This window comes from Pecten maximus, chromosome 15 (genome assembly GCF_902652985.1).
Source record: "Pecten maximus chromosome 15, xPecMax1.1, whole genome shotgun sequence".
In the NCBI taxonomy this organism is placed as follows: domain Eukaryota; kingdom Metazoa; phylum Mollusca; class Bivalvia; order Pectinida; family Pectinidae; genus Pecten; species Pecten maximus.
Window position 1 is genome coordinate 38,349,906 of NC_047029.1, and position 12,410 is coordinate 38,362,315.

At 34.6% G+C, this 12,410-nt stretch overlaps 1 protein-coding gene across 1 annotated transcript in view; it reads right to left on the minus strand.

Annotated features, from left to right (window-relative positions):
• Nucleotides 1-9,605: 9,605 nt before the first annotated feature.
• The window catches only part of LOC117343865 (myb-like protein K), a 49,601-nt gene continuing 46,796 nt past the window's right edge, over nucleotides 9,606-12,410 (minus strand). The window contains exons 4-5 of the mRNA XM_033906411.1: nucleotides 12,235-12,360; nucleotides 9,606-11,880 (exon numbers count right to left, since the gene is read on the minus strand). Of these exons, the coding sequence (XP_033762302.1) occupies nucleotides 11,429-11,880; nucleotides 12,235-12,360 (578 nt within the window). The 3' untranslated portion in view covers nucleotides 9,606-11,428. The remainder of the gene's footprint in view (nucleotides 11,881-12,234; nucleotides 12,361-12,410) is intronic.

The window sequence follows — 12,410 nt, forward strand, 5'->3', positions numbered from 1 at the left end:
GTCATGCTCTCGTACCAATGGCGTTTCATTATGACAACACTATCGATTCGCTGTAATATACATTTCTCATTTTGAGGTAGATTAAGCGTGGATACGGACACCAAAACCAGTAAACAGAGGGTTACCATTAAAGCACTTCCCATTCCTGCACATGCTCACCTGTATGCTTGCTAGGATTTCCAAACCAACGATCTATGCACATGTATTACATAAACAAATTGTATATCATACAATGCATGTTTTGTCTGTGTGTTTGGAACTCATATTAAGTCCCTGGGCCTAAGGCATTGTAATCAGCAACTTTCTCTGAATTGTATTTTTTTTTATTTCGGACATATCAACAATACACGTTTTAACTCCTGAGAAGAGAAAGCCGAACAAGTGTTTATAAATTTGATTTTAATTTTGTTGCATATGTACGAGTCGTGAATCCCATTTAAGAGAAATATTTCATCATTCCATCAAGTGTTGACCTAGTTATGACAGCGAATTCGAAAACTATGTAGGCTAGGTATGTCACTAATGAGTAGCTAATTATCCAAGTTAAATAAACAGATTATATAGTAGTAGTGTCCTCAAATACCCATCTATTAGTAATATTACCTGTCTGAGATAGAAAACTTGCATTGAAATCAACGAGCCATGTTGACAAAAATGTCATTTCAAATATTTAAATGAAACCTTTGTGAATTAAAAAGGTTTAAAATGATGAAAGGATGAAGTGTAAATGTCGTGTGCCTAGAGATGTCTCCAAAATATGTTACCTGTGATCTATACCTGTATGGTACATCAATAAAACTTTTTGAGAAAACCCCGGTATTGGACGTTAAAGGTCTCCGTGATCTGGTCTAGGTTAATCTAAAAATGAGAAATATCATCCCAGGACACCGACGTCATGCCATTTTAGTTAGTACGATGACTTTCAAACAAAAACAACCAACTAGCTACTCATGTACATTATTTTATGTAAACCTTCTTTTATATAATGTGTGGTATGGTTATTAATATCATTAATAACTCAAACATATTTTTGTGAAATTGTTTTCGAAAGATGGGAACTCGCAGTAGCTGAAGTTTATAATTACTGTATAAAACTGACTATTAGCCAATCAGAGTAACCAGCGCACGTGACCACCAGGTCGATAGAAATTTAATCCTTGGGAGTGTCACACGTTACATGGTTTTGAAATGACAATACATACTAAACTCCGTGTAAATTGTATAAGCAATGCTTGTAGACATGATTTACTAGGAGAACAACTCAATTGTATGATATTTGACGGAGTATGGCGTCCCGGATTACAAAAATTATATCAATTGATTTGCTCCATGTTGGATTTTTTTTAAAGCATCAAGAGCTAACTTCTTTAATATGTTAACACATTAGCAACATATCTAACAGAAAATGATGTCTCGGCTAAGGCTAACATTGAAAGAAATTATGTGACCTTAACTTTTATTATTGATTACTTTCTACCAACGACGGATACCACAACCTTTTTGTATTTTAACGTTTTAAACATTATCAGAATAAAGTATTTTCTTTAAGACATTTGATAAAGAACACGAAAAATAATTAAGATATAAACGCCACGATGTAATTCCAGTATTTCTGAGAGCAGAAATCGTTGCTATTGCGATGTGCCAAGTCGTTTATCAATATCCCACCGGGAAAATATTAAAAAAAAACCAACACTTTAAGAAATCACAATAGATAGCCAACACGCCAATGTAACTTAGAAGTAAAGCAGCAGATTAACGTATGCATATATATGTGTTTATTTATTTGATTCTAGGAATCGGAACTAGAACCTTCCTTACCAGCCTGACTAACCAGTAAATCAATCAATTTACCCTTTATGTAGATAGCTACTTATGTTATCAAGGCGCTGAAATGTTTCCTTCAAATAAATAACAATTCCTAGCAAAAAGCAAGCGGGACATTTCTGTTTAAAAGTCCTAATACCTATTAATTGTTTTCTTCAAAAAACAGCTAGATATTAAAATGTTTTGAGATATTCCGTCGCCGATGTATTGCTAGTAATCTTTAAAAGATTCTTATTGTTTAAACATCTAATGGGACATTAAACTTTTGCTTATACATTAAATTAGTATAGAATCATACTGGAAATAATTACAATATAAGTATACAATATACCAAAACAATGGACGTCCATCTTACCAGACCAGAATAGGGTAGAGTGATCACACCGCTGAATGTCCGGTAGTCAGATGTCCTACAGCCTGCTCGTTTACATGGGAATGTCTAGCCAAAGTGTGCATAATGAATTGGGGCTGTGTCAGTATTAATTCTAGATGTATAGTCACAGGTGCTCGAAAATGATTCTCATATGTGACGTAAATATATAAACCAAGTATAACATCTACATTATACTTGTTTAATCCAGTCAATGACATCTTATTGTAACCTACCACCACCGACCTCGTAAACTCACTACAGTCTAGTTTGGGAAGAAGTTAATCATATTTAGATAGTATTCGGCATTAGCACTAATTCACACTTTTTAAACATTATTTTGTAAGGACAAAGTCAAATGAGACAATTTTTCAGAATTCACACAGATTCACTCATTTAGATTGCTTAAAGGACTGAGATAGTTATTCCATATTCACACTAATTCATACTTTTCTTTATTGTTTTGTAAGGACAGTAGAGTTTGGTGGTTTCCACCTTTTTCTCCCGCTTCCTCCACACAGCCATCCCTTGACGGTATCTGTCCCCCTGTGTCTAACTCTTTCTTACAGGTTTTCAGACGATTTGATGGTATCATCTCTTTTTTCCTTTTAGGTTTTCTGAAAGTTTTATGTACTTAACGTGGATATTACTGAACTGATTTTCTATTGGCATCTACATCATAATAGTTGGGCAGCCATCAAGTTGTTTATCAGCATGACTGACTAGAGGTTCACAGGCTCAAGGCATTACCTACTGATGATTATCTCTTTTCATTTAACCTTGTTCTTAACCCTCAAACCTCTTTCGCTTCTACCATCGGACATGGTATAGTAATCTAATTTATTATAATATTCTATTATTTCTTTTTGTCATCTTTTTCACAGCTTCCGATTATAAAACAAACTATCTTCACACTTTACCATTTCACTCCGTCATGCTACCAAACCCAGCTTGCAGCACTTAACACACGAGTGTGTTCCTTCAACCATAGAACATCTGTTGAGATGATACTGCACTTGTACATGGGAAATACTTAAATCGTTATATATTGTAAGCGTACAATTCCATGCTTTCCTCTTTAGTTCTTCTTACATCTATAGATTGATTCGATCGTTCTGGGTATATTGAAATTGTCTGTCCATGCATGTCACCGTGTAAATAAACTTTGAAAATCCCTTTAGCTTACTTATGTACTAAAAACAAATAGAAGTGCCCCGCATTTTTTTTCAAATACAAATTGAAAATAATTGTGAAAAATGCACAAGCAACTCTTATTGCGAATCGTCATATAGTTAGCAGCTGTTTCTTTCTTTTCTGGCTGGATTCCAGTATTTTGACGAAAGTGTAATGCATTTTTCATGATTTTTATCATCACTTCCTATTTATTTTTGTTTGATTGAGTATTGATTCTAAGTTTTGGTGTGCTTTGGGACGATTTACAGAGCAGTGTTCATGTCCTTATGTCAATATTGGAACTCTTCAACAGAATAGAAACATCATCAAACGCAAACTTTCATGAGTGCAATTGATCGCAGTTAATTTGATTAATTATTTGATATTTTCATAGATATACTGCATCGTATAGAACGTTATGGATTTTCGTAAAACGTGGAAGGTTTCAATACACTGAAAAATGAGGTTGAAGTCGTATGTGGAACTTGCCGTTTTTGTAAATATACATCCAAACTTAATATAGCTTCATGTTGGTTTTGTATTATATCATCAAGTCCAACCTAACTAAACTAACGAAAATACTGGAAAAACAAACAACGTATCTATACTGCCTCCGTGCTATCCAGCACACTTCGACACAAACTGGGCTATCGGGGTGTGTATATTTTATATAAACACTGTAATATGCAGCAAAACGGGGCACAGAATTAATCCGCTATTAGAGCATGCTGTCGGTTCTTTCATTAACACGAAGTGTTGGCCAGCTAGGTAAGATTTTCATTTAGAATGATAGACATGGTATTTTGAGACATTATGTGTGTTATCTTTGATAACAGCAATAGTCACGAAATGCAAAATCGATTAAAGTCCAAAGATTTTATATTAAACGTACAGACATATTTTGCAACTTGTGAAAAATATCTATTGGATAAAATGTTTCATACTGTCCTTTTCTATGATGTATGGCATTGTGTATCCATGCATATAATTGTTTCTTTCGGCGGAATTTAAACTTTTAACACATAATATTCGTTAGTGTAGCTGATGTGTATTACACATGTTGCACAATAAAACCATGTCGTTGGGCTTACAAGTGTCCATAGCACGCTAAAGGGACATTTGTTTGACCGAATTTGCCTCTAAATAAGTATTGACATTGATTAATCTTGATTCGGGTTTGACCTTGAAATTCATTTTTATTTTTTTTTCCAAGGTCAAAATAAGTGTTTATGCCTTTCTTAACGTCATATCCGTTAACATAAATACACCTTGATTGTCATTGTTATCTATATAGGTCTTTGTCATATTTATAAAAACAAATTTTTATTTTTGTACATGCTTGTAGGCCTTGACATTGGGGTTGTAACTTTTAATCGTGGTAGAGACACAGCCATGACAGTGTCTTCCTGAAGGGAGCAACAAAAGGCCGCATTTTGTATCAGTTTATAGAAATGTATGTTACAAACGTGTTCCGCATGTCATCTCTCCGCTTAATTATATTCTAACTACTGCAATCTCAAAATGCATGTATTACTTAGACATGTCGCAAGGCAGGAAAGTACCGTAATTAACGCTTGATTTATCAGTTATAAGTCAAATGTTTCTCATTGTCTAGTTCAAGATATGAATTTTTCATATAATTCAAAGGGTTTTCTGCGTTTGCCAGGGGAAAATAAATCGGTCTCACACAGAGGGGTAAAGGCAGCTGGCACGTGCTATCTGACGTTACGGTTACGTTTCATTTTACGTTGAGTAACCATGTCGTAAACGTTGAAGTCATCGGTTTTGACGCACATTTAAAGGAGCATTGTAGATGGCACGACAGAAAATGTTCATAAAAAGCTTACCGTTGCTTGCAAGTATGTGAGAAAATAACCCACATGGGTCTGTTTCTCGAACAGGAATATCACACATCGTCGTGTAAGAGTTTGGCAAGCCATCACTCAACAAATCTTGTGCTGACTGGCCAAGAACTTGCACGAGTGTTGATAGATCACTGTCAACGGAACATATCCATGTTAGATTATATTAGCCCTGGATACAAAGTAGAGGCAAATATCTATACGTTATATGTATGATACAAACTATTGATAGTTACGGATATAGTATCTCATTCTGACTATGTTATTCGTTGTGTATGTGTATCACTTTACTCTGTACAAATATGTATGTAACAATAACATGGGGTACTATTATCCATGTAGCCGACAAAGTGTCAATCTGTTTATAATGATAAAATTTATTGTTTTTTCACCAATACTTCCAAACAAATGGCGATACAAAATAATGTTAACAACATTAAACCATGCCTATTGGGAGGGTAACAGCTTCTTCCCAGTACTTAAAATGGTCATTGTTTTGTAGAATACATTTCAATACCGGTTTATGTGTTTAGAACAAAGCCATACCAGGTAAATACTGTTTCTTTTCAACTAAAATAATAACATAGAGTAGCGCGGATCATTCCATGAATTACATTTTTGTATGAACTCAAATATATGATAGAATATTGTATTACCATTCCTCTATCTTTTTTGGCAGAAGCATGCTTTTGTAATATCATTATCCTAAATGTAAACGCTGTGTGGTTGTCTCCCTTTAGGATACTAGCTAAATACTGGAAACGTAACTTGAATATGATCCATGTGTTGCACGCGGAAGAAATATAGGGGGATATTTAGAATAATTACACTGAAATTAACTCTGAGACACCATCTAACAACAAACATAGTTATGTGGTTACCTCAATGAATATAACACATGTATACACATACTGTGTTATAATTTAACTCTTGTAACTCCTGCTCTGAAGCAGATATAGGTATGTTATTATTGTTTTAAACATTTCTACACATGCTACAATTGTACATATTTTACGGTGCTGGTTGCCAAGACAGTCTTCGGTAATGTTTTCGTATTCCGACACTGAAAAATGTATTCATACATATTGAAAATAATTTCCCTAACCAGGACTCCATTTAACATATTAACGCATTTACTTAATTATTACACGGCGTTGTCTATGTCTGCCCCGTTACACACTGTGTTGTACGGTATATGATGACAATGGAACCTCGTATATGTTTGAATACGGAACAGGAACATTATTTGATAAACTAAACTCAGCATTTCGCTATTTAATGTCATTATTTATTACAATATATTACAATAATACAGTTATCTTGTGGATCAATATAAAATTCAGGTTACTACACAATATTGAACGTCTCGTGTGCGTTATGAGGGCGCTGACGTCATTATATCGAAATCTCGTCAGGTTATATATAGTCGTATAATAAAGTGCATGCATCTCCATTTTCCGGGAATCAATTTCAATGGAAATGAATATGTTATTGGAAGCGACATAAGATTGGTGTGTTTATTAGAGATCAATTATATATATCCAGTGATGTGAGTTATGTAATCATGAAGATGACAGTATATGTACCAATATAATAATTGAGTTAAATATGTATGCTTATATCTTAACAGCTGGCTTACAGTAATATTGTATGGGCTAATCCCGTGTCGTAGACTTTTATATCAAATAAAAAGACAAACAGATGAATTTGAAAAAAAAAAAAAATTAATTTTGTATGGAATGGAAATCGCAAGAAGCACATGCGTTACATGAATCTATATCGACAGTTTGCTGCTTGGAGAATGTTTTAATTAAACAATTTTCAAAAGAAAACTGATTTCCGGACCATTCGTAATGATTGAACATATCGATGAAAAACATCTGAAAATTTCCACAATGAGAGGTATCCACCTAGAATAAACCCTCCAAAATTCCAATCAAAGACAAATATTTACTCACCTTGATCCCAGACCAGGACAAATTGGTCGACAACAACTCAGTTTTTATAGTACATGCCCGGTGACTTTTGATTTTTTACATTAACCTCTATAACAAAGATTATAAGACGCTTTCTATAACAAGGATTGTGGGTGCACTAATTCACCATTGCGCTTATCTGTTATAGGCAGTGTTGTTATGCGCCAAAATGAGAAAATCAAAGTCAGGTCCTCGCGAAAGTAAAAGTAGAATGTTATACGCTATTCCGATTAACGAATAACTATCTAACTTTACTTTGTTTATTTAAATCTCCCTTCCAACAGTTGCCGCTCTCTGGTTAATTCTAGTCCAGTAAGAGTAGCTTCCCCTTAATCAGATGGAGTGTAAGAAATGTCGTCAAAATTGTATTGCTTGGTGATTTCCTTTGGGACAATATTCCCATATGAATATTACTTTTATGCAGAGATAAAATTATCGTAAATTCAAAATTACTGTACCTATCATCACTGAGGAGAACAATGTTTTAACAATCATAGGATGTTTGTGTAGCCGTTTATAAAACGCTTATTAAGCTTCTTACGTGCTGAATCGGGCGATTAAATTCAAATCAGTATAGTAGAAACAGTAAACTGATATCAAACTGGCACTCTAATTTAAGAAGCATGGCAAATTTTCCATACAATTTCCCACATGCCATTACGAGAAAAACCCTCTAGAACCGATCTTGTTAATTCGCATCCTTTCGGATGCCACAGCGACCCTACTTTGTCCATGAACCTTATCATGATACTACCTTGACAATAGGAGAATATTTTTTTTCATTCATACCAATAATGAATCAGTCAACAAGGGACAGGGTGGTTTGGTAGAGTCCCATCAGTGCATATATCCTTCCTACCTCCATAGTCGATTCGGCAAAATTGTTGAAAATAGATCGTCGTTATACAATCAAATCATTCTATTGGCCATTCACATGCATTGGTAATTCGTCCTCTGATACCAATGTAATACTTTGTATTTTTATGCTTTCCTGTTACATTCTTTTCCTCTGTCTGCCGTGACACACCAAGGACATTAAATGACACTTGATTTCCGCTGGAATCAGGACCAGCGGTATTGCATACCCTTCAGTGTATGTAATATAACATTTCTCAAGTTATAACCTGAATATTCCTATAGGACTACATTTTCCCTGCTACACGTATTCGCGCATGACAAGGGATGTTAAGAGGATGTTAAACGCTGAACAAAATGACTTTCCAATTGCACTGAAATTGTATTGAATCCATTATGACGCTAAAATATTTTCGATAAAAAGGGCCACGGGAACAGTAAGGTCAAGGACATTAACGGACACATGTTCTTAACAGGTTTAGGTTTTCAGTGAATATTATTCTGGGCATCTTCGGGCGAACGGATGTATCAGTATTTATACATACATTACACATGACAACAGGCAGTATTATTTCTCCGCATGCTTAAATTTGCTCTATGTTTACACCTACTTTAAGATACAAGTTAGACACCGAGGTAAATTGAATTTTTTTTTTCGCGCTATGTTTGATTAACTCGAAAAACGTGAATTTACATCCTCTGTGAACATTACAAATAATTCATTAATCGGATTGCTCTTCTAGTGGTTATGCACATTGTAATATATCATATTGAGTCGAAATTTCAAAACGGTCTCAAATCTAACGTTAGCGTAATTGTAAGTAGGTGGCCCGACATTATTCCTTTAGAAATGATATGTAGAGGACGTAACAATGCTTCTAACGTGAATTTATTTTTCATTATATCTATATAATTTGATTTTGCTTGTAACAAGCATTTTCATTGGCTCAAAAATTTTGTCATCATCTCATAACATAAAAAAAATAAACTGTGACGTCAGCGGAGTAATCGTTGTTCACGGGATTTTGTATTTATCGATGCGTTTTTAAATATCTGGAGCAAAATAAACATGTTAAACTTAATGAAAATGTTTCTTATCGTTGTTAATTAAATTATAAGGGTTAACTGTAATATTTTTTTTACGTTATTGAGCAATAATACCAAAAATCTCAATATCGTTATTTGCTCAATAACGTAAAAATAATATTACAGTTAACCCTTAAATATGTATGTCTTATTGATAAAATTGGTACCTTTAAGATGTATTGTAAGCTTGGTGCCATACTAATTCATATTGTTGTTGTGTTTAGGGTGAGACCTAGTGAGACATTGTTCGGTAATAGGACGTATAGAAATATCAAGGCATTGTTCGGTGTACGCAAGGTACATAAGGACTTAATGAAAATATAGTAGTGGGGCTATTCACAGGTTACCACCCTTTGTTGGTATTGTTATCGTAATGCAGCACTATCAAAAACATGAACCAGATTCGGGACATAAGGAAAGTAACCCGGTACGATCAGAAATAAAACGGGAGTCAAGTAAACTTGTTTATTTATTTAATGCTTAGTTGTTCAATCCAACAAACGCAATTATATAAATTAGTTATCAAACCACACATGATTCCACGTCAATATATACGAGTAAAGAAATAAATAATATTAAGCAAATAAAAACAATCAAATGGACGGACATCCAATGCCATTTAAAAATATCACAGATATTTAACACATTTCAAAATGCGCAGTTAATTTTACAAGTTTAAGTGTCAGCTTACAGGATAAATGTACACAACCATCTACAATTAAGGAGACAACTGCGTGCATAATACAAAGGCATTATTATACGGTGTACAATGCAACAATAACAAACACGTATACCTATAGTTTATTATGGTTCTGAAACAGTTACATCGGAGGGGGGGGGGGGGGGGGGGGGTGGCTGGATTATTAGAAAGGTTTAAAGGAGAGTTGGTTTGAAAACAAAACCTGGTTGGGGATCGTTTTTGTCTTTAAACAAGATTTCAATGAAGGTATTAGCTTAAAGAATGGAGTTTGGATTTTGTTAATGCAATTGATCCTCGGCATATCTGGCGAAAGTTCAATTTCTTAAATGGAAATGAGACTAGTAATGGTAAATTAGTTCAACAGAATTAGCTTCAACCCTTATTGATACATACAGTAAGCTATATATGTAAAATGTCTCTCATTCTATTATTATATCCGCTCAGTATAATAAATGACCAATCCCAACTCAATATATAAAATATGACTTGGACGGAAATATTAACCAATAATCTTGTATACAACGAAGTTACACATTGGAATTCAATATACTTATTACACACAAATGATTCATATAAATCTGTTATACCATGGTATAAACATGTCAATATTTAACAGGTATTAGCCACAATGAAAAGTTAGTCAACATAAAAATGTGAGACGAAACACCAGTTACTATTATTAATTATGCTGTCAATAGGCTTTGATATACATACAGTACCTAATGCACGTAAAAAATGAAATGCATTTCTAAAATGGTGTTTTGTCGAATTTGTCGAAGCTTTTTTAATTTGCTTCCATCAAATACAACCCGCGCCAAATATAAACAATTCTTTACGAGAAATAGATGCACCCTTGTCGCTAGGTATATACCATTTTAGGACTCTTCTATCGTCCCGTATCATTAATAGATTATATAGTCACGAGGCAAATAACGTACAACAATATATACATGATAAAAAGGCATATTCATACTTGCATATCACAGACTGAAACATAGAAAGCCTATGTGGCTTTCTTTTATATTGAATTTAAAGAAAACAGGTACCAAAATTGCTAGAGAACATTAGAATGTCCAGATGCTTCATACTTAAACATATATCATACATTATACATAATACTGCTCAAACAAGGGACTTTATATATACAGCAATAAAAGGGTAAGAAATATCACAGAAAGATGGATCATGTAATTATACCACACAGCACCAGGACAGAGTTTGATGTGATCAACACAAAATGACTAGCACCGGCTTACTCAACTCCTGGGAGTCTTTGTGGCTTACACTTCCGTCGTCCGACGAAAGGAATTCCTTTACATGTTTGTTAGTTACACAGGCAATACAAATTAATAACAAATAGTATATTAAATAAAACAGATTCATGTTATCAAATATATTGTATCAATAAATCTTTTGACAACTACCAGATGCATTTCATTAAAATCAAGGGAAACTTTACAATAAAGGTACCAGCTTAGCGCCGGATAATAGAAGCACACGACGTTTCCTTATCCATATTAATCCAAACATCAAATATTTTATTCATATAGTTTGAGCTGATGCAGATACAAGCGACGCATTACCGTCTTGTCGTTCTAGGAGGAGGTTGTGTTTGCTGTGGTGTGTTAAGAGTTTGTGGGTCGCTTGCTTGTTGTCCCTGTTGTGGTGCCTGCTGTTGCTGTCCTAAACGTGCTGGCCGTTGGGGTATTCGTGAAGTTGGGGCTGTTGTTTGCTGTTGTGTAGACCTTGCTTGTCCTAGTCGTGCTGGACGTTGAGGAAGTACCTGACCCTGTGGCTGCTGCTGCTGATTATGAGTGTTATTATTATTATTTGGTATGTGTCGTACGGGTGGGTGTACACCCAAAGGTAGATGTGTATATGGAATGGGTTGTCCAGATGTATTACTCGGTTCTACGTAAGCTGGTGGTACGGAAATTATGCTGACGTCACTCGGTTGCCGATTCGCCGCTAATTGTCGCTGAATGTATAATCGTTCGTGATTTTCTTCGTTTCGTTGACGTATTTGCATCGCTAGATGAAGAACATAAAAACGATTTAGTTGATTGATTCAATAAAGTAAATAGATCCCACATACAAGAATCATATTTGATGCGTTATTACCGTTAGACATAAATTATAAAAAAGAAATACAAAGTCCCCTATAAAAAATATACACATCAACATTTTCTAATGCAGCCAACTAAAATTTACTGCTATGAAAAGATTTTCCATTAACATGCAAGTATTTGATAATTGTTTACGTATGGAGTTAGTTTGCAGGTAGTTGAAGATGTGAATTAGTTTGCAGATAGTTGAAGATGATAGAAGTCTTTAGTTGACTGAGGTCTTCATAGAAATAAAGTTAAATGTTTACTAGATAGTTACCCCGTAGATGTCTGATGTCGCCATGGAATCCAGGAGGTACTGCTATACTTTCCTTTATTGCGTCGTCGTAGGCTGGTGGTTCCTGACTGGGAGCCATGTACGGTGGCGGCTCTCGGGGCATAGCAGCTGTAATAAAAACAAAAGGTCGAATATATCTAATCATGAACAATATGTTT